The 22,922-nt window shown below is 48.9% G+C and overlaps 1 protein-coding gene across 3 annotated transcripts; it reads right to left on the reverse strand.

The window, feature by feature from the left end:
- Positions 1-1,987: 1,987 nt before the first annotated feature.
- On the reverse strand, positions 1,988-21,960 carry HSF4 (heat shock transcription factor 4). 3 transcript variants are annotated; one of them, XM_027902535.1, is made up of 13 exons: positions 21,924-21,960; positions 17,081-17,189; positions 15,823-15,950; positions 14,844-14,968; positions 13,346-13,421; positions 11,886-11,950; positions 10,744-10,843; positions 9,876-10,000; positions 7,815-8,027; positions 6,464-6,569; positions 5,111-5,176; positions 3,478-3,565; positions 1,988-2,909 (listed from the first exon to the last, which is right to left on the reverse strand). In XM_027902535.1, the coding sequence occupies exons 2-13, from the start codon at positions 17,109-17,111 to the stop codon at positions 2,713-2,715; spliced, it is 1,320 nt and encodes a 439-aa protein (XP_027758336.1). In that variant the 5' UTR covers positions 17,112-17,189; positions 21,924-21,960; the 3' UTR covers positions 1,988-2,712. The 3 variants fall into 3 exon arrangements, with proteins under 3 accessions (XP_027758336.1, XP_027758338.1, XP_027758337.1); XM_027902537.1 differs by lacking the exon at positions 21,924-21,960 and adding an exon at positions 20,637-21,891; XM_027902536.1 differs by lacking the exon at positions 21,924-21,960 and adding an exon at positions 17,456-17,477.
- Between the last annotated feature and the right edge of the window lie 962 nt (positions 21,961-22,922).

Consider the following 22,922-nt stretch of genomic DNA (forward strand, 5'->3'; position numbering starts at 1 on the left):
GTTCACAGTGACCACAACACATCAGCAGGGCCTGTGTGAGCTCACGGTAAATCTCCTGAATGCTCACAGGAGATTTGCCTTTGGGAAGGAGGAAAGGAGTAAGGGGTGAAAGGAGTGAGAGAAATGCCACAGCAGGACTAAATGAGAAAAAGGAAACATGTTTAATTAGTGTTTCTGTAAAACTTTACAAATGTACAGCATAGTGCAAAAGGCATCTCAGCACATCACCTTCAATAAATGAACAAACACCCGAGGAACACGAGCTTGGCTCTTCACAGCAGAGCCTCTTCCTGGAGGTTCCTCTGTCCCTGTCAAACTCCAGTCCCACATTTACAGCAGAGCAGAAAGCCTAAAGAAAACCCCCAGAACCCTCCCGAGAGGCTGCTCCCCACGAGCCCAGGCTGCTCTGGGATGGGGTCAGGATGAGCTGCAGCCCAGGATGGGGTCAGGATGAGCTGCAGCCCAGGATGGGGTCAGGATGAGCTGCAGCCTGAGATGGGGTCAGGATGAGCTGCAGCCCGGGATGGGGTCAGGATGAGCTGCAGCCCAGGATGGGGTCAGGATGAGCTGCAGCCCAGGATGGGGTCAGGATGAGCTGCAGCCCAGGATGGGGTCAGGATGAGCTGCAGCAGCTCTGCCACAGCAGCTCTCGGAGCTGGGTCATTGCTCAGCACAACCAGACGAGCCAGGAGGACACTGAAGTGAACACCCAACCTCAAGCACGTGACAGGCTTTGGAAAAACGAGGCAAAACTACTCAGGAGCTTGAAGTGAAGCATGTGCTTAAATACCTTGTTGGGTCAATACATTCAGTGTTCACATTTCAGCAGCCTGGAGGGTGGAAGTTCAGAGAAGGATGTGAATCTTGAACATTCACTGTCGGGTGTCAGCAGACACCAGACAGTCCTCAATCATCTCTGAGAAGGGAATTAAACAGAGTGCAACTCAACGACTTCCCATCGCTGGAAATGGCAAAACAGTGGCAAATGGGCTGATCTGGGTAAACTTTCTGAGCACAAATCCCTTCAAAAGGAAAACCTTTTCCAGGATACACTCAAGCACATCATCTAAATACCAGGCCAGTGGGGGCTGCCAGAATTTTCCCTTAGTCCTGAACACAAAAACAGTGGCTGGGAATAACTCAGAAGCTCTCCCACCCTGCTCCTGCACAGACTGCAGCACCGAGGCAGTGACAGAGCTACCAGCACACAGCAGTCAGCTGGGGGAAAATGGGCTCAGAAGTGAACATAATGGTAAATGGATGGAGGAAAGGGCTGTGACAGGAAGGTCCATTTAAAACATGCTCATCTTTTTGTGATTTTGAGCCTGCACTCATCTGATTGACTGACTGCATTTTGGTGTGGATTCTGCTTGACCAAGATGCTCAGAAATACAATTTATAACCAAGAATTGTCATGGCAATGAACAGCTTACACCTCCCTGTCTAAGCCCTTAGGAGGCCTGAGTTAATTGAATTTCCTGGGTCTGTTCTACTGCAGTTGAGCAGCTTTCCTTAGGAAAAGCAACTCAGGTAGAGTCTATTGAGATAAATAATCTGTTCTCATTAGAACTACAGCATAAAAAACAAAGCTCTGCTTTGTTGAGAAACTCAGTCATCAGAAACCACATGGAAGGGGAAGATCAGGTCAGCCTTTGAGGCTGCTCTCAGATGCACAAAGGACAGAAGAAAAGTTTGTGGGACATGGTGGACTAACCCTTCTGCTTCTCTCCTACACTGAGCAGCTGAGAGTCCTTCTAAAAAGGGGATCCAATCAATTGAACCGTTTCATCAGATTTTATACACCAATAAACCAACAGGCACATCTTCAGAGGAAATAGAACAGGTCAAAGCCAAGGGAAAAAAAAAAACATTGGACTGGACATGGAATACTTAGCCAGCACCAAAACCCAGAGTGTGCTCCCTCAGTCCCCTCTGCACATGAAAAATTGCATGGGCAGAAGAGTCTATCCCTTTTTTGTGTTTTTTAAAGTATGGAGTGCCCTGCCTTTATCTGAGAGAAAAGAAATTTGGGGCAAAACAAATCCCAAACAACAAATGCTCTTAACTCAGCGTGGGATGGTTTGTGGCCTGTGATGGTCTGGAGCTCCCCTGGGAGCCACAGCCCTGGGGGTCACTCAGGAAATGATCTTCTGCACACCCTGAGACATCTGTTTCCTCCTCACCCTAGGAGGACAAGGGAGAGGCACAGGTGCATCCCATCAAACCCAGAAAATGGATTAAAAAATATCTGTAGAGCATTGGATTCCTTTCCTATTTCAAGAACAGCATCAAGAAGGGTCAGGCATCTTAGCTAATCTGTGCTGCCCCTATAAAATCCCACAGTTTGCCAGACACTAGTCAGGATCACTATTTATGAAGTCCCAGATGGACTTTCAAGCTACTTATCACTTACATTTTATCAGAGGTTTTGAAATTTCTAAAAGCATTTTCAAGAAAAAAAAATCCTGCCAAGTTCTCACTCCCCCTAGGAGCAAGCACCAGAAACAGTATTTTGTTTTAAAAAACACTGACAACTAGGTGCAGGGAGAGCAATGCAACAGCTACCAACCATTTCCATCTACTCCAAAAAAAAAAAAAAAGGGCACAAAAATAAACTCTCTGTTGGGTTTCTGAGTCACTTTTGTTTCTTTACATTCAAACCTGTGGATGCTTGGGTGGGTGGGAGGGAGATGGTGGTTCCTGGAAGCAAAATCACTGGCTGTTGTCTGTTGAGGAGCTCAGGTTTAAAGGGATGTCCCCTTGGACCCCCACAGAGGACAGGTAGGAAGCCACATTTTCAGATGGAACATAGAGGGAGGAGCTTTCAGGCAAGCTGAGGAGGTCGTTTCCGAAGAGGGACTGACGGTCGAGGAGGAACTGCTGGGCACTTTCCAGAATGGCATCTTTCCCTGGGAATGCAAACACACAGGAGAAAACTCAGCTTCTGCAGGGCAAACCACCCAGTTTTATTGAGCAGAACTGAAAAGGGACAAATCCCCCCTGCAGCAGCAGTGAGGAGCCTCACTCCAGGCAAAATCACTGGGAAACACTTGAGTCAAACTTGGACTCCCTCAAAAGCCCCTTAAAATCCTGGGAATCTCTGCAGGTCACCAGGTGGGTTCTGCCTCTCAGAAGCGAAGGAGGGATGACCAAATGGTTGGAGACACTGGGAAGTGGATGAGAGCAGCTTTCCTTCTCCTTCACTCAAGACCTGTCTGGTTTTCCTCCTCGTTGTAGGAAACCTCTGCCAGTTGTCCCATTATTCCAGCATCCCCCCACTGCATGGGCCAGAAAGGCTTTGCAAACAGGGGATGCTCAAGGACTCCTTCTGGTGTAGCTGGGCTGCTGTGGCAACACTGCACTGGCAATCATGGAAGTAAAATAACAACTGTGGGCTGTTCCCTCCCCTGGCAAACAGGCAGAGCTGGCACTCTGAGCGCCTCAGTGCCAGCCCTGCTCCCACACTGCTGCTCCTACCTGGGCAGGTGTTGTTGAACGGGGGGTTGAACACTTTCGGGGGCAGCTCAGTTGCATTCTTCTCCAGATCCACTGTGAGTCGCTGCATCTTGATGCAAAAATACAAACTACAATGTACAATTATACAAAGACAGGGGAGCTCGTTAGAACGAGGCCACTTGGGAGTGTCGGTGCCTCAGCAGGCTCCCAGCACCCACCAGCACCAGCAGCCATCCTCCCAGCCTCACCTGCACCTCGGAAACACCCAAACCCGCGGGCTGCAGGGCACATCTGCCTGAAGGAGAGGCTGAGGGAGGTGCACTCCCCTAATCAGCACTGGCTGATGTGGTCATGTCACCCGAGGCAGCCAGGCTGCTGTGGCTGTGGCTGTCCCTGCCCTGCTGCCCAACAAACCAAACCCATCCTCTGCAGCCAGCAGCAAAGCAAAGGGATCTTCTTTCCATTTGCCTGTGACTGTCCTTAATGAAGACTAGTTTTTACTTTCACAGGGCACAGGGACCTGCTGCAGGTATTGCTTCCAGGCTTCTCTGTGCTCGTGGCTTTCTGCAGGACAAGCAAATCTGAGGGCAGGCTGCACCAGCTGCTGGGAAATCCAGTGGCTCCAGCACTGCACTCCTGAACCCTGCAGCCTCCTTTCCTGGCCCTTCCTCTTCTGCAATCCCTTTTAAAAGGGAACAGCCCCTGCTTCCAAGAGTTGCTAACATTAACTATCATCTCTTCAGACACTCTGCCTCTAAACTCAGGTAGTGGAATTACCTGGGAAATTCAGAATCATTAAATCAAACCCTAAAAAGGACGTTGACACCACGAAGATGGCTTAGAGACCTTTCACACTTCATTAGAGTAGCTTACACTTGACCTGTGCATCTGTGGAGATGGCAGAACCATCCAACCCTTCCTCCAACTTGGCTATCAGTGAGGACTGAAAATTCACCCTCTATCATGCAGGAAAAACAACCCAGCCATGACATGTGCTCCCAACCTAAACACTTCTATGAGCCCAGGGTTCCCTTCACTGTTTGTTAAATCACCACACACACTTCAGAAATGTCTGTGTCGATGGCAATTCCAAACAAATGCTGCCAAACAACTTCTCCTTGTCCTTCATGCACAGGAATGCACGAACCTCTCTCCTAACTGCATGTGGTTTTACTGCTCCTGGAATGTTCACAAACAGCTGCACTTTACAAAGGCATGTTTGTAAAGAGCTTTGGCACAGAGACACTTGCAGAATCTGTGGTATTAGTAGGATGTGATGCTCACACCAGGAGAAAGTTTAGAGCAGCCAGTTGCAATTGAAGACTCCAGGACACCAGAGTTTGCCTCTAAACAAAGTCTGGCTAAGTGGGAAAAAACAGGTCAAGAGTAAAATACAGCCCTGTCAGCCTGCCCTCAGGAGATGTGTACGTGCTGTGCTTTACCCCACTCTCCCCTCTGGCTATGAAATAACTCCTCCAGTTATGCACAGCTCTGCTTTGCAGTTACATTATTATCCAAGCAGCCTGGTCTGGTGGAAGGCGTCCCTGCCCATGGCAGGGAGCTGGAACCAGCTGAAAGTCAAGGTCCCTTCCAGCCCAGGCCATTCTGGGGTTCTGTGACTGTTATTTGCAAATCTCAAACACTCATCTCTTACCGGGGACAGACTGGCCTCCATTTCAGTCACGTTCCACTCACTCAAAGACAAATTGGGATTAAAGACCTGTTGGGAGACAAATCCAGTCAGGGCTCTGAAAGGTGGGAGGGTTTGAGGTGGCCACGTCCTCCCCTGGCTGCTGGGGGGTTTTTTGGCCCTGCACTGAGTGGAGCTCCAGGCAAAGGCTCCCTGTCCTGGCTGGCAGCACGGCCAGGAGAGCCTGGGCTAAGCCAGGGCACCTGTGCTGGTCCCAGGCCCTTTGGAGGGACAGCACAGACACCTCGGGGTGCCAGGGGCCAGGCCAGCTCTTTGTGCCCCTTTTGCACTGCTCTGGGCACTGCCAGACTCAGGGGGGCTCTCAGAGCATTCCAGAACTGGCAGAGGGCATTTACATCACTGCGTGGCAGTGAGTCTGAGCAATCTGGGAACAGGAGCTGTTGATCTGGGGCAGAGTTTCGTGATTCATTCTCACTCTTGTGACGTTAGTGTGTGGGTAACAGGAAAATGAGAAACATCTCCTAATGAGAAACAAGAAACAGGAACCAACAGAGCCAGTGATAGAGCAGGCCATTAGAAATGCTCTCTGTAAAGTCAAAATCAATCACAGACACTTGGGAAATGAGTTGAGGAGAATAAGATCGATTTTTTTAAATGATTTTTCATTCCTGTTTATCCATGCAAGGTTAAAATGTGCCTGCATCTGAAGCACCTCCTCCAGGGAGCACATTTTGACATACAGATGTACATACTCATGTACAGAGTTATCTGATTATTGGCAAAAACCTTTCATACACTATATGCACAACAACAGAGAAATGAACAAACCTTCCTATTTCTGCATGTACAGCCCAGGAAAAAGCCACCATTTCTAAGGAAAGGTGACCTGAGAGCTGAGGCAGATAAACCCCTCAGCAGAGAGAGCTGGACATCAGCTACACTTCCCAGAGTGTGGGAAAGGGGGAGAGGGGAAGGCAGTAAAAGCTAAACACTGTCTAGGAGTATCTAAGATGCAGAAAATAAACTAACCCACACAAAGTAATCACCAAACTCGCTAGAGAGTCACATTAAACCTATTTTACATAAATTTGTCAGGGCTTATGTTGATTTCTTTGCCAAATGCACTGTGTTTTGTGCTCTGAAAGTTCAAATATGTGTATTTGCAGTGTAAAAAGGAAAAACATCATTTAAATCTGAGATCCTGCTGGTTCTTGTGAGCAGGTCAGAATGGGGCTGTGACTCCACAGGCAGCACGTGGCAGATAAAGTGCCCCACAAGAAGGAGCAGCAGGATCTGATTTCCAGCCCAAGGTGATCACTGGCACTCTGACAGCCCCCACACCCCAGCAGCACTCACATCCAGCAGGCTGGCAGGCTCCAGGCCGTACTGCTGGCTCCTCAGCAGCAGCTGCAGCCCCTCCAGGCTCCAGTCAGTGCCCTCCAGCGGGTCTGAAATATCTGTTCTGAGGAAACACAACAGGAAACGCTGCCACAAAGGAATTTGCACAGACATGTATCCAAAGCAGGACTGAGCAGCCTCCCAACAGGGTGCTTGTGCTTAAATCTCATTTTGAAAACCAAGAGCCCACTGCCAGTCTGGTTCATGCCATGTAACTTGGTTTAATCCCAGAAGTACAACTCAGCAGAGCACACAGGGGACTGGGCTGATGGTAAAACAAGTGAGACTCCCCCTCTCCTGGGTGACACAGGTGGTTTGGGGATGGAGAGTGTGCAAACATCTCCTCAAGAGTGGGAAAATTAAAGCTTTCCTTAGGGAAAATCCTTTTAGAGGCACTTGAAACCAGAACAGGCTGCATTGCCATCCTTATGGATCCAAGAATTACTGTTAACTGATGCTTTTTAAAGGAGTGACTTTTAGCTGCAGGCATTCAGCCTGCAGGCTGCATTTACTTGAAATACTCAGCTAAAGGAGCAACTGTGAGGCCCTGCTGGGTTTAATCCCCCCAAGAGCTATAAAAAAACATCTCTTAAACTCAGGTCTTTAAAAAAAGGATTATTTTTCCTCTAATAAAATGTTCTGAAGTATCCAGTGGATTCAGAAGGAGGATTTTGATTCTCTGCGAGGACCTAAAGGAAAATGGAAGCTTTTCTGATAACTCCAACGAGTGTTTTGGGTTCCCCACCATTCCTCCCCAGTCCTCCTTACAGTGCTGCAGTTGCCATCAAGAATGAGCTGCAGTTGCACATCACCCACCAAGCTGCACCTTCTGCTGCTGAGCTCTCCTGAACACTCAGCCATGACTTCAGTGCTGCTGGGACTTCAGTCTCAGCCCACAGCTGCAGGGGTGGCTCTGTGGCTGAGCCCAGGGGCACTGTGCTGATGCCCCTGGCAGATGTGCAGCACAGCCCAGTGGCCTGCCAGCCTGCAGCACAGATGCTGGTCTGGGCTCCAGCTTTCACCTGGGCCTTGGGCAAACCCCCCTCACTGCAAAAAGCCTCTTCCTGCTCCCCTGGCTCTGATGCTCATCCTCTGGCAGCTCTGCTGGCTCCTTCAAGTGAGTCACCCCCAGACCCCATCCTCTGGGAACTGTCCCTTGCGCTTCAAGGTTCCTCTAGCAGGTGCCACAGGTACCAGGCTGCACTTGACAACTTAGAGTCACCCTCCCTCCCTCCCTCCTTCCCCCCCGTGAGTGGGCAGGAACAGCCCTGCAGAGGGGCAGGGCCGCAGCTGCCCCTCGCTGCCTCACCTGTCCAGCAGTGCCCTCCTGCCCCTCCTGTCAGCTGGCTGGGAGGCTCCTGGGGGGGCAGCACAGCTCCCCTTGCCCTCCAGGACAGACTGCACCATGGCCACCGGCAGCACCGGCGGCTCCGAGCAGGCCCGGCAGCCCGGCAGGGGCTCGGCCGCCGCCTTCACACCGGGGCTCACCGGCTCCTCCTTGATCAGCATCAGGCACTTCTCCCTGCACCAGAGAGGGGGGTTAGCACTGCACACACTGCTCTGCACCTCACACACACTGCCCTGCACCTCACACACACTGCCCTGCACAGGCTCGTGCCACTGGGAAGGGCAGCAGCACAAGGGCCTGCTTCCACTTCCCCTCAGACTGCCCCCAGAAGGGCTTTCCACTCCCCCACACGAGCAGAAGAAACCAGCAGCCCTGTTTTCTTTTCAGCAGGCTCTAGAAACCCGCTCAGCTGAGACATCTTCAGTCAGTTCATGGGTCACAGATATAATGAGTTTGCCCCATTCAGTTCTTTGGCAAATATGGAAAGTGCACCTGCATGGGTTGGTCACTCCTGGGATGAGTGTTAGGTTAAAGGGTCTCCACCCTGGAGACAGGAATGGGATTAGTAAGACCTTCCCCTGCAGGAGTTAGGTTTGGACCAGCAAGCACTCTCGAGATCCCAGTGACACAGGTCAGGATCTTGTGGCCCTCCAGGATTTGGAAGAGAAGCTGTGAGGATCTGGCAGTCAGTCAGTTTTACTTGTTTGGGGGTTTGCCTTCTTCCAGTGGGAGAGGCACTCGGTGTTGTTTCCAGATGGACATGTAACAGTGAAGTTTTTATTATTAGGAACATTCTGGATGTACAGATCTACTCTATAGTGCTCACAGGAGATTGCACAGCTCCCTGTGCACCTGCAGAGCTGAAGCCAAAATGACAGAGGCACATAGATCAACAGGCACAGGGCAAGGAAAGCCATTCTGACAAACTGTCATCACACAACACTTACAGACCTGCCCTGCTGTGAGACAACACCATGTCACACACACAGGATGGTGTGTGACACTACAGAGCCTTCCCAACAGCCCTTTCCTCTCGTCTGGAGGATTCTCAGCTCCCACCAGGAGCTCATGTTGTTCAGCAAGTACCACACCTGAACTGATTAGGGCCATGGCTGGCTCAGATTCTCAAATCGTGCAGACACAGCACAGATCAGAAGCCACCAGATGGCACTCAGTAATTAGTAGAAATAAGCAACTTAACTTGAAGATTGTATTAGAGTTTTTCTGCTTTAGAAATGGCTTCCAGGGTTGGTTGGGTTTTGTTGGGTTTGGGTTTTTTTTTTTTAATCTGAGGCTCTTTACATGCTTCTAGCTGATTTTATGGCTAGGGTTTCAGTTATGTGGCAGATTTACAGGCAATTTCTAGAGTATAACTGCCTTGCCTCTACGCCTCAGAAACTGTTTCCATGATTCATCTGTCTACTTACTTTCCACTGACATAGCTGTAGCTATTCTGCTATTTGCCCCAAACACACTGCATGTCTGTGGCAGGAAGAGATAAGCATTAAAATACCTCTGCATTCAGTTCTTAAGTTACTGGGGCCTTTTCACAGAAAAGTTGTCAAAAATCGGAAGTTGTTGTGATGCAACCCTTCTGTTCTCATTAGCAGTGAGATGTACAATTTGATTGTTCCTTCTTTGCCAAAGCCAAAAGGAAACATTATTTCTCTCTCTCAACAAACCCGACAAGTGTTAGTATCTAATTATTTGACTGAGACAGCCTCTGTCTTGAGGACAAAATATAAAGAAACGTAGAACATTTCTCAAAGAGTGGAAGTTCTCAGCATGAAACTCAAGACTTTTTTCTGAAAGTTATGCTGTTATTACCCCTCTCTTAATTCTGAAAATCTGACCCACTTTGCAAACTGGAGAAAGTATTTTCATCCCACCATCTCTATAGAGATTTGTGTATCAGACAGAAACTCTGGTAGAATTACAGCCGAGAAAAACTCCTGTGAAGAGTTGCATAAGTGTGTCCAGACCTGACTCTCCCTATTTTTAATCACAAACAAACATGTTTACCTGTCATTTTCAGGAGGAGGCTGCATATTTATGATGTTGGATGGTGATGCTTCAGTGACATCAGATATGATGGGTCCTCCCGCAATTCCAGGGCTGTTTAAGCAAGAGGCAGGTTCTGTTGATGGCTAAAAGAAAGCAAAAATCATGCAGATTTATCCTTCTGAGCCCCAGAACAAGTTCCAAGGCCCTGACATTGTTAGAGTTTACTCACTGGGACCTTGAGTTCACCCTGCATGGAAACCAACCAAGCTCTGACCAACTATGGAACATCACAATTTCCTCTCACCTTTTCTCCAACCACACCGAGTACAGGTGTGAAAGGAGCACTGTGACTCAAGTGTCAGCTACCAAGAGGTTTCACCATTTCTGACATTCTGCCTAGACTGCTCAGCTTCCTCTGGAGGGAGAGATTCAGCACAGCCCAGCAGGACAGGGTGGGTATCTCGTGCCAGCCCACAGCCATTAACTGCAGGACAGGAGTGTCTGTTGTCTGCTGTGGTGGGTTATGGTGGGGATCCCTCAGCAGCTACAAAAATCTGGCTCTGGACAGAAAGATCATAGTACCCGCTTTCAGAACACACTTCTTCCTGTTTTCCCCTGAGGTGAACCAGGCTGGGGTTACACCAGGGAGAGTTTGGTGTACAGGGTCCACCTTTCCCCTCACAGCCCACGGCCTCCCACACAAACGTGGCAGCACCAGCGCATGCAGGCACCCCTGAAACTGGGGAGCTGAGGAAATTACAAATGTCACTCAGCTTTGCAAACCTCTCCTTCACTGCCAAACTACTCAGTCCTCAATTTCTGTTATTGCTCCAAGCATTTCCCCAGGCTGGCCCGAGCAATCCCGCAGAGGCCGCTGCAAACCTACCGACTGGATGAAATAGGGGTCATGGAGCGGCTCTGCAGACAAGTGCCGGCTGAACTTGGACACGGGGGGAGCTGACATCCCATTGTCGAGCATCAGAGGTCTGTGAGGAGAAACAGGTGTGTTTTCCAGCACATACTGACTGGTTCCTGATTGCTCATACAAAAAATGTCTCTCAGCCAAGGGCTCTTTTCCCCAAGTACTCTGTTTTTCCTCACCTGTAAGGGTCTTTCTTGTCCAGTTTTATGGACAAGAAAGGGAAACCAGTTTTGTAGGAGGTCACCATTAAAAAAGAACATTACCCTATAGAGAAGGGATGGTCCAGATTTTCTAGATCTTATTTGAAAGATGCCAGTAAAATAACCAATTCATACCTCTAGTTGCTAGTGGTTTCAAGCTCTAGGCTGGATCCTCAGCTCGTTTTACTGGAGGTAGTTATGCTGACACGATTAGTGCAATACTGGGAATCTGGCCTTCTTACAGCTCCCTCACCCTCAGAGCCCCTCTGGCAAAACTGCATCTCCATACACAGCACTTCATAAAAGGGACACTGTTGCCACTGCTGTGATGACCCTGTAAAACTGCCTAGAAAATTCCTTTTCTCCACAAGCACCAAAGGCACAGCTGCTTTCCTAGAAGGCATTAAGCTTCCTAATCCAAGCTCCTCTATTCACTTGCCCAGAAGAGCTTATCTAAAGACACCCCTTGGCTAAACTTTCCCCACCTTCCTCTCTGTGGTTACATGCCACCCAACCTGTGCTGGATACACACCACATTCAGTGACTGTGGGTCAAACTAAAGGTGTCCATGGGCTGGCTGGGCCCTGCTCCTACTGATGTCAAGTGGCAAAACTGGAACCTGTAGGACCAGCGGCGGGGTCCTGCCCTTTAGTCTCCCACTAGTTAGCACTCCCATCTCCCATCAGGCTCTGTGTTCCCCAGATAAAGGTCACGAGCTGACACGGTGCTTCTCTAAAGAGCAGTGAATGGGGATGTCAGCAGGTCTGACTCGGCAGTTCAGCCCATTCAGTGCCACCCCCATGGAGCCCGGTCCGGTGACCGCCCGCCCGGGCAGCTGAGCTGGTGCTTTTAGTGAGGGGCAGCATTGTGCACCCAGAGCGGCTGTGCTCACACAAGGGTACTTACAGCTTCCTCTTTATCCCAGCGCTGCTGGGGCTGGATTGCAGCTGGCCAAACAGAAACTGAATCAGCTGTCAGGAGAGATCAAAATCCGCTGTTAATCAGCAGGGTGATTCAGCACTCCCTGCTGCCATCCCTGTCTCACACATTCCTCCCTCCCAGCAGCACCCCAAAGCTGGGAGCAGCCATGAGATACAGGAGCCAAACTGCACGAGCCATTGGAGCCTGAAACAGAAACAACCTGTCCAAGGGCTCAGACAGCCTGCCTGGCTCTCAAGGGACACGGCCAGTTGTCTGCTTCGTGCAATGGCTGCTGGATCCACGTGCTCAGGGCTTTCTCTCACCACTTCTGTGCAAGCAGAACTTGCACCTGGGAATGTGCCTGTGAAGTGCACATGCAAACATTCCTAGGCCTGAGTCAGACTTGGACTCTGGTGAAGTCTTCAGAGGCGCTGTAAAGTCTGGCAAAGATTTTGCACATGAAAGAGGCAACCCATGAGGGGAGACCCCAACGGAGGTCTGAGCTCTTTCAGTTGAGTTTTTCACTCCTGTGAGAACAGGGCACTAAAAAGGATGCAGAATGGCTTTGCAGAGGAATCACTTAGCAACATATCCCCAGGTCAGCTTGAACGTAATGCTCTGCTTTGACCTCCAAACAAAGAGAGCATTATTATCATTATTATATATCACAGCTGGCTCTTACTCACTGCTCAATATAACAAAATAGAGTTGCATAAAAGCCTCTCCAACGAGCTGTGGGGCTGGTGCAGCCTCAGAGCTGGAGGAAGGCTTTGATAGCCTCGTGCATTTCTGTCCAGTCCTATGACTGTGACGCCACGTGAGGGTCAGAACATGGCTCTTGGGCACTGGGAAATGTGACGTGCTCAGTCATGGCAGCACCTCCCAGGAATCACTGGAGAGGCCTTTTCTATACTGGTCATTCTAGGTTTCTTTTTTAAGGGAGATGATGGCACCACAGTCTAAAAGGTTGTACAGTGATTCCTTGACTATACCTGTAACACCAGAAAATGTAATAGTCCCACTGAGGGGGTGGCTGGCCAACGTGCCACCTGCAGCTTCGTGCTGGCAGGAGGGGGCTTCTCTCTTGCACAAAGGGAAGAGGAAGCATTTGGGAAGCTCAAAGGCATTGGTACAACCAGAACACAGCTCATGCAGGGCAATTAGTGACAGTTGTGCTCTCTTGCTCAGGACTTCAACATAAAAAAGGTTTCTAATATCACAGCAAGGACTGACAGGGAAATGAAGATCTTTTGCTCGAGGGGGTTGTCTATGCTTTGTTAATGGCCACTTTCCATAGGACACATAAAAGTGTAACACAACTTGAAAAAGGGGAAAATAAATATACTGCAATATCAGAGTGTGGAGATTATGGGACAAGAGAAAAGAATCAGAGGAGGACCCAGAGCAGGCAGGACAAGTGAGTTTGGGGTTCCTGTGACCACTACCTTGTTGATCACTTTCTGCTGCTGCGAGTGATTCTGCCGGAGAGAAACAACTTCCCGCCAAAGGACTTCGTTTTGCCTGCAAGGGAAAAAGCCATTTTCTGTGAGCACAGAAACGTCCCAACAGTACATATTGCACAGAGAAAATCTGCTTTCTGTCTGTAAATGAGGCAGCACAGAGGGGAGCTTACAGGCTTCCTTGGACAGTCAGCCCCAGCAAGTGGGATGGGGAGATGCAGAATTTATTTCCTGTGCTGCCTCCAAATCTGGATGCTGGCCGAGTCCATGCTGCAGAGGGTTTTGCCAGTCAATTAATCTCCAGAGTATATGGATGTACCAAAACTGTCAGGCCAGTAAAACCCATCGTACAGGTGAGACTGAGAAATCCTTCTGCTTTTTAGTCTTTCCAGTGTGGATGTTAGACCTGGCAAGATAAGGTGCAGGGCTAGAAAGGGCAGAGCAGAGCAGCTTGTACAGCCAGAAACTCTGCAGTGATCTCTCTGTGCTGGTTCTGACAGGATTTTCAGCAAAGCAGAGTTCCTTAGGCTGACAGCTCGTACTGGAGTTATGTCCTAATGGCCCTTCACCAGTGTAAATTCCTGAACATGGTTCCAGCCTGGGATTTCTCCTCTGTCAAAGTTTATAAAAATTGTATTCTTCTTGTCATTTGAATGCAATTTTGCCTTTTGCCAGATGGAGGGATGGAGCAAGCAAATCAGAAGGGAGAATAAATTAAAATCAAGGCCAAATAAATGATAGTGGAATTCCTCAAAAATTAAAACAAATTCAAGTCTAGAAACCTATTGCCACTGTATGTGGATTTCACAGTGCCATCTCATGCATATGCTAAGCATGGGAGTCATTAAAAAATGATGTAGGATAAAAATATTTATCCATTGCACATAAGATGCTGGGTTGGAATGAAGTTTCCTGGGATGGCACTGTCTTCTGGTGCAGTATGAATATCAGCCCTCATTATAAGGGAAAGGTCTGGGGTCTTTTTGATTATTCAAGTGCTTTTTAAACAAAGACCTCTGTAAAGATTAAAATTCTGGAGGCAAATAAGAACCTCTTCAAGCACACGATTTATAAAACCTTATCCATTTACTAAGCTTCCAGTGACCATGTCTGAGTCAGAAAATCCCAGAGTCTCAGACAGCAGGAGGTCTGGCAGCCACATGCAGGAAGCACTGCATCTGCTTGGTTTGCTCTTAAACAACAGTTCTGGCCGTGTCAGAATCTTCAGAGATGAGTCCACGGACCAAACACTACAGCAGCTCTTGTATTATGTATTATAAGATACTGTATTTTTTAGGTCAGTAAAGCAGATAAATTTTGGAGGTGGAGGATGGTAGAGAGTTATATTTTTATTTTTTAATAGCTGGAATGGACTCCTCCACGTCTCTGCCAAGGTGTGTGAGGCTCCTCCTCCCAACCATTCCCCACAGTGCACAACTCCAGAGAGGAAAACGCCCGTAAGCCTGAGTAGGATCCAACTCACTGCTTCATGTCCTGCACTTGACACTCCATGTTCTCCTGCTGACTCCTCAGGATCTGCACCTCATACAGCAACCTGCTCAGGTCCTCCTGGCGCATCTTGGTCTCCTCACTTTTCACTACTGACACCTGAGGAGAAGAGAGCAAAGCTGGATTGTACTCCTGCAAGAAGGGCCATGGACAGAGGGAGTCCTGTGGGGGCTCAGGGGCAGGACTGTCACCAGCTGGGCTGCAATGGGCTGAAACAACGTGCACAAGAGTCTGAACTGCCCTTCCAGCACCACTGCAAGGGCCAAAGGGATAAAACAGAGCCAAGTGCAGGACAAACCTCATTGTACAGAGCATCTGCTGGCAGAAAAACATTCCCTGCCAGAGCAGGGACCTATTTCAAATCAGCCTGGGGGAACATAAAAGTATTTTGAGGACCAGGGAGGAACTGGACTAGATTGTTTGATTTAATCTTTCCACTCTACAGAGATACCCAATCCAGCCTCGTGTTTTCCAGGGGTGAGTGAGGTAATGCTTCAAACTGACATGTTACACTAAAAGGCTTTTGCTGAAGTCTCTTTCCTGAAGTCCCTGTGCTAATTCAGTAAGAGAACAGCCCTTTGAGGGCATTTATAACAGATTAAAAGACAGAAAACAGAGAGCAGGAGTAGGTTCTCTCTTCTGTAAGAAAAGGGGATGGCTGCTGGGGTCCCTGCAGGAGTTATGCCGTATTTGTCTAGGAAAGTGGGTAACAATTCCAAGGCAGAGGGGTGGGAAGCAAGCCTGGCCCTGCAGCACTGTGTGGAGGTCCTGTGATACTGAGCAACAGAGCAAAAAAGCACAGACCAAACTCTGATGATGAAAGCCAAGCCCTGCACACCAAGAACCCCTGCCCCAGCTGCACGTGTACATGGAGAGGGCAGGAACCACCACAGGGTGATGCTGAGTTACACTGAGCAGGGGCACATCCCCCCTGCCCACCCAGCACCCCTCACCTTCCTCTTGATGTGCTCCAGGAGGTGCTCGTGGCCCTGCAGGAAGCAGAGGTGCTGGAACTCAGTGTCATCCCGCTCGGGCTTGACCAGCCCCCCCTGCTCGATGTTCACCACCTTCCTGAAGCCATCTGCACGAGAGGACAGGGCTGAGGGGCCACCAGATCCTGCACTCCCCCTGCCCCCCACACCCAGCCATCTGCACGAGAGGACAGGGCTGAGGGGCCACCAGACCCTGCACCCCCCCTGCCCCCCACACCCATCGCTGCTGAGGATGTTTCTGTTCACCCTTCACACTTCTGGAGCTGCTGGTGCTCAGGGCACAGTTGTGCCCCCTCACCACAGCTGGGCATCTTTTTGGGCCGTATCCACAGAACCCCAGGGTGAGGGAGAGCCCCGTGCATGGCGCTGCTGACAGCCACCCCTGCTGACAGCCACCCCTGCTGACAGCCCATGCCATGAAAGCCTTGCCACCATGAGCACCTTGGTCTTTCCAGGAGCCAAAATGGCAGCTTTTAGGGAATTTCCAGTTCAATTTGCAAGCCAAAGGGATTCAGGGGAAGCTTTTTCAAAGGCACAGACCATCACCAGCTGCCACTTTTGGAAGACAGAGTCACACACACATTTGGAAATCTGCTTTGAGTATTGCTCTGAAATCCTGGAAAGGTCTCTAAACTGTATTTAAGGACTGGCCTAAAATTTACAATAATGCTACTGCACAGTGAAATAGCTAAGTTAAAACTTGACTGAGGAACTCTGTAAATTACCCATTGAAAAAAAGAACTACCAGAGAACAGCTATATGTAATACAGTCATGGTGTAGAAGTGGCTGAAAACTACACCTAAAACTCCTTTAAGGGGTGAAAATGTGTGATCAGCTAGGCCAGGTTTGCAGGCAGGAGTACTGTCCATTATTGGTTCAGGGGTACAGCTGGTGAAATGGAAAAGCTCTGGGCACACAACCCTCAAATGCAGCAGTTCCTGGGGGAGGTGTCCCAGTATCAGGCTGCTGGAAAAGCTCCGTATACGGTAAAATGAAAAATAAATAATAACAGGTCATCAAACTGATGCAAGAGAAGCAGAACACCTGATGGCTGAAAGTTCTTAGCTCAGATCTTAAAATGTAATCTAACAGGAATTTCATGCTGAAATTCAAGGTAAATGAGACCTCAGCTTTGTCTCCACAGTTCTCTCCCGTGTCCCCTGTGCCACCCACCCCTCCTGCCTCTCCCCGTGCATGCAGGGCCCACGGGGCACTCACACATGTTCAGCTGCCGGACAAAGCTGGCCATGTTGTTGTGCTTGAAGTACTTGGGCAGCACCTCCTTGGCAAAGCGGCCCTGGTCGAACACATGGAAGCTGGTGCCATTCTGCAAAGGAGACAGGGACAAAAAGGAGTCAGAGGAGCATCCCTGAGCTCCAGAGGGGCCAGGAGGAGTCTCACAGCAGGCAAGTCATGCTCTCTGAGTTGTCACCTTGTAGCTAAGAAGAGTGACAACAGCCCTTGGTGACAGCTGTGCTCCTGTCAGTCCTGGTACAGTACTGCTCAGTGCTCCACAGCTGCAGTTGGATCTGTTTCTATAAGCTTTGCCAGTGCTAAGCTGTGAGATGTGGATGTGAGAAAGAAACCACTGACTTGTGTCCAAATAGCTGCAAGTCTGTGATCATCCTCCCTTGTGTGGACCCCACAGAAAGACTCTGGAGTCTCAAGAAGGCCCTGGAAAGTAGGAATTGCCGTTATAACTCCTCCATCTGCTTGTTCAGCTCTACTCCAACCCATCTGCTGCAGAGCAGGGCAGTGCCAGGGGGAGCGCTGCTTGGAGACATGGCACAAGGAACACAGCAAGGCAACAAACAAATCGTCTCTGGAGACACCACACCAATCCAGAAGCTCTAAGCACCTTTTCTTGATTATTTTTGAAAGTACACAGCCACAAGGGCAACCCACAGAGTGTTGACAGTCATGCTCTGCCGTCCAAACAAGCAACACACATGTTAAGCAGATAAATATCCATTTCTGGGGCTGCACTGCGAAGATCTGTGACTGCAAAGCAAGGCAAAGTGCCTGGGATTGCTGCCAGAGACACTGCAGGCCACGGGCCTTCCCTGCCTGGCCTTCTACCTGCTGACAGCTCTGTCAGTTCTAAGACATCAGCAGATAGGACATCACCAGACCTACCAGCCCAGCTGAGTTTTGAGGGACAGCTGCCTGAGGACACCAAGGTCTGCAGGATGCTGGCAGGGAGGAGTCTGAGAGCAGCACAGCAGAGTCATCCTCCTGCTGAGTGCTGAGCTATTACCTGCAGTCAGTGGTGTGTCAGCTCAGGGGATACTTCACAGAGGGCTGGTCTGGGACAGAGGACAGTGCTGAGTAAGAGCCCTCAGCTCTGTGTGCAGTAAGAGGATAGCTGTGGTGTGTGGGTCCCACCACAGGGTCTGTAGCTGCAGAGGTGCACTCAGGGCAGCCTGGAAATGTCTAAACAGGGAATCAAGGCCACGAGAAAGCTCAGTGACTACAGAGGGGCTGGGGAGTGCCTGCAGCCTGCCCACGGCCCCCAGGAAACAGCCAGCTGGCAAACCCTGCTGCCCGGCTGGTTCCCACTCCATTTCCATCCCCAGTGGGTGCCAACACCCTCTGTGCTCGGCTCACCTGGCAGCAATGACAGTGACCACCCACAGACACGTGCCTGGGGGTCGCAATGACAGTGACCACCCACAGACACGTGCCTGGGGGTCGCAATGACAGTGACCACCCACAGACACGTGCCTGGGGGTAGCAATGACAGTGACCACCCACAGACACGTGCCTGGGGGTCAGCTGCACCACTGCTGCGAACATCCAACATGACCTGTGCCTCAGCAGTGCCAGTTGCCCATTTTCAGTGTCCTTCTATCACTCCTTACCCCCTGCAGCAGGACCAAAGGTGGGTTAAGGATGCAGCTGTGCATCCCAGATGCACCCACTGACGGAAAATGAGGAGCACAAGGATTTTGAGTGCCTCAGCATCCCACTGTGGCCTCTCCTGAGAGGTCACTCCTGTGAACTCAGGGCTGCAGTGTTCTCACAAGCTGGCACATCCAAAAGGGTTCCTACAGCACAGGAGGCCTGTGAGTTACTGTGTGCTCACAATGAGCTGGGCATGTGCCAGCTTGTTCCCACACTGTAGCTGGGCCTTGACTGTCTTACACAAGCTGGGAGAAACTTTGAAAGTCTTCTGTGCCCAAAGCAAAACTGAGTCTGCAGCATGACAATGGTGGCAGATGCTTATCTTAACTGCTTTTGACAGACACCCTGGGCTCTAACCAGACAAGTGCTACTCCAGGAATTTGCCAGGAGTTCCTCCTAACTGCATCTTCCATTTAAGAAGTTACTTGAATTACTTCTTGTCCAATCTGCCACAGACACAGAGAGCAGACTTTTCCTTTCCACCTAACAGCCTTCAGTGTAAATACAAACCATTACTACATTTCCTCTGTCTCTTCTTCATGCTAAGGAACAGTTCATAGGTCCTTATTTTCTGGAAGTTCTGATTACATCCAGCAGTCTGAGGCATGCACACAATCTCTCAGCTCCAACAGCACTGACATATAGAAGATGAAGAATATGGGAAACATGGTAACCTGAAACAATGGAAAACTTAAACATCTAAAAACCTTACCAAAACCTCCAAGAAGGTGTTTGTAGCCTATGTTAGATTGCAGGAAAGCAGGGCATGGTGGTGGGCAGTCAGAAACAATGCTCTAAGTGTAACAGAGAGGGGACTATTTATACAGGTTAGAAAATCATTGCTAGTTTGAAAATCCTTATTTAAAACACACAATACCAAAACTTGGTGGTTCTCAGAGGTATGACCATGTAATACCAGCATCAAAGCATAGACAGTAATGCAGCTCACATCCTATCTCAAGTTTTGAATGAAAAGTATACTGGACAGAAAGGCTGCTTTAGACCTTTTTTCAGCCCTTCCCTTTACATCTGATTTTTGTTACAGATTCTTCATATGGGAGAACAAGTTTATGCACACAGCTTATCTGATAACTCCATACTGAAAACAAATCATGCTATTGCAGCAGTCTCAGCCAGGTCAAAAGCACAGTGGGGTGGTATCAAAGTGCTGTCTGAAGGGAACAAATAAATCATTTTAATGCTGTGGTTGCACTTAGTATTGCAATGCCTCAGTGACATTTAAGAAGCCAAAGCAAAGCAATGTATCCCTGTGAAGCTGTACAGACAATATAAACACACGTCACCATGATCATCACACAGACTCATTGGAAAATCAAGTACAGCACTTACAAAATGAACATTTAGGGTGCCAGTCTGAGATCTGTTTAAGCTCTAGGTTTGACTCTGAGATCTGAATACTATTTATCTGCTGCCTTGTCCCAAGACGCTAGTGAAAGGCTGCTAAGAAACACATGTGAAATAATACAAACAGCACTGAAATTTCTTAAGGTCTTTGCACCTTCTCTAGAAAATTTTAGGGAGTAGCAGGTTCAAACAAGGTGAAAAACCTCTCTGTTGAAGAATCTGGAATTTTTAGAATGAGAATACCAGACACCTTTTAAACTGTTTCAAGTGAAGTGTGTAAACATTATTATTAAAACACTCCCAAACCCGTTGTCCCTTTGAAACAGAAAAGCCACAACATTGCAGGCAAATAATAGCAAGTCTACCCAAAAGGGCCCGTGGTGAACTGCCAGTCCCTGCACTCCGGGCAGCACCTGCAGAGCAAGATGCAGCTGCTGTGCCAGGCACTGCCTGGGCTCTCCCTGGTGCTGTAGCATCAGTGACACCCAACATTCACCATACTCACAGAACTCCAGCAGATGAGATGGTTTGTTTCAGGATCTTCCACCAGCGTCCAGAGTTTGGTTAGGAAGGCTGGGACATTGCTGGAGTATCCATCCATCACCAGGGAGCTGGGTGAGTCCTGCATAGTTCCCCAGGGGCCCAGCTACACTAACCCCATGGCTCTGCCTCGCCGCACGCGCCTGCGTCCCGCAGACACAGCCACCCAATTTTATCCCAGGCCAGTGGAAAGTAGGCGTCCAGGGAGTCACATCAGCAGGGCTGCTCGCACTCTTCAAAACTCAGCACAATGCGGTGGCATCACCAGCCCGGAGAACAATGCACAGAATGAAAATGCACCGCAGCCGATCTCGCAGCGCTGTGAATAAACACGCAGCGTCATGCGAAGGGAACACGTGCTGGCCACCTTCTGCTGGCAGGGGAGCGAGTCACCGCAGGGAACCCACCTGCCCAGGGCCTGGGGGATGCCCAGGCACAGCAGTGCCAGGCTTGTGAAGGCGTCTGAATTGTTATTTTGGAATTTTCTTGCCCTGAGCTTTGGCTGGCGTGGATGAACAAGGGCTGGCCAGGCCTCAGGGCTGTCAAATTTGTAAGCTGGTTTGGCTACAGATCCCATGTTATTTGCCCACAGAAATTATTTGTCTCTTGGGTGAGAAGAGAGGGTGCTAAAAACAGCTACATATAGAATCTAACATGCTTTCATTATTCATATAAATGCTTCAGGTAGCTCTAAATACATGCTTGCAGTGCAGCTTAATTTCTACTCAGAAACTGCTCTTCAAGTAATAACATAATAAAATGTAAAATCAAAATTAAATTTTCCTGAGTTCCTTAGCAAAAACTTGCAAAGGCTAAGCTTGACATTCCTGCTAAAAAATGAAACAGAGTTCTTCTCACCTGATGCCTGCAAAGTCCCTCAAAGCCAAATACCGAAGGAGTCAGGAGGTGAGAAGAATCAGTCACCAGAAAGACCCACTAGAAAAGTAAGATGCAGGATACCAATTCAGTAACTTTGCCATTTTTAAAAGGCAACTTGGAATGATGTATCCAAGAATGTAATACTTCCCCCAGAGCCCGAATCATCAGCAGCAACTGAAACAACTCCGGGTACAACCCAAATTTGTCTGTTATGTAAGCAGGTGGTAGCCATGCAAGATAACATCATCACACAGAGAAGTCACAGTGTCAATAGTGGCACAGCAGAGTGGTGTGTGTGGTTTGGTGTGCACTGGAAACAGTGATCTGGTTCTTCCTGCAGAGATGCTCAGACATGGAAGCCCATTCCTCTCACCTGACCTCTGTGAGGTGCCCAACAGGGCGGGGAGAAAGAGCTGCAGGGTCTGCACAGCTGGGGACTGTGCACCCACCTCCAGCAGAAACAGAGCAGAATGTCTGCACAAGGAGCTCTCCTGGGCTGCAGTCCCACAGCTCTGGAACTGGACCAGGCAAAAAAAAGAGATGCAGACACACATTGGGATCTATTTAACACATCAAACCAATGCAACTGGACTACAGAGGAGGTAAAAAAAAAAAATTTCAGACTTAAATTTCACCAAATTTTGAATTTGAACGCAAAAAATCAGGAAAATCTGTTGGCCGGTTGTTTTACACAGTGTTCTTTGATCAATCCTAAGAAGCTGTGATACTTATCAAGAGTTAAAGATGTCAGATCAAAGCTTTGGGGGAAAAAAGGCCTTTTTTCCTACAATGAGGTTTTGCTACCCTGAGTAATAAAAATGCAAGGGAATTTTCTAGTACTGCTGCACTGGTATTCAAAAAGCTGAGACAGATTTCTCAAACTGTGGGGGAAAAAACCTCTTTGCAAGCAGAAGCTCTGAACAGAAAACAGCCCCACATATCCATTTTTAACTGATAGTGCAACACAAGGCCTGGAGTAGAAATCAGCAGCTTAATGACAGTGATCCTTGCCTGTGATGAGATGTTACAGTTTGGGAAAAAAAAAATTTTATAACTGTGACTCCAGTTTGTAGAAACTGCATTTACACACATCTGATATAAAAAGGGAAAAGCATGTTTTGATCAACCTTTCCTGTGAACTACAATGCAGAAGAACAAGAACCTGGAAGGAAGGCTGAGGTTCAGAGCATCAGACCTTTCTTATTCATCTTCCAAAATGTGTTGTATCCACCTTCGAGATTTCTGCAAAACAAAACCACCACCATGGCACATTTTTTCAGCCTTCTCATGGCCAAACAAGGGATTTTCAGAAGCAAACCTTCCCCTTCCTAGACCAGCACTGGAGCGTGGGCCAAGTCTCACAATGTCTGAA

This window comes from Empidonax traillii, unplaced genomic scaffold (genome assembly GCF_003031625.1).
Source record: "Empidonax traillii isolate 1590-97213 ecotype Southwest subspecies unplaced genomic scaffold, ASM303162v1 scaffold887:size345335, whole genome shotgun sequence".
Lineage (NCBI taxonomy): Eukaryota > Metazoa > Chordata > Aves > Passeriformes > Tyrannidae > Empidonax > Empidonax traillii.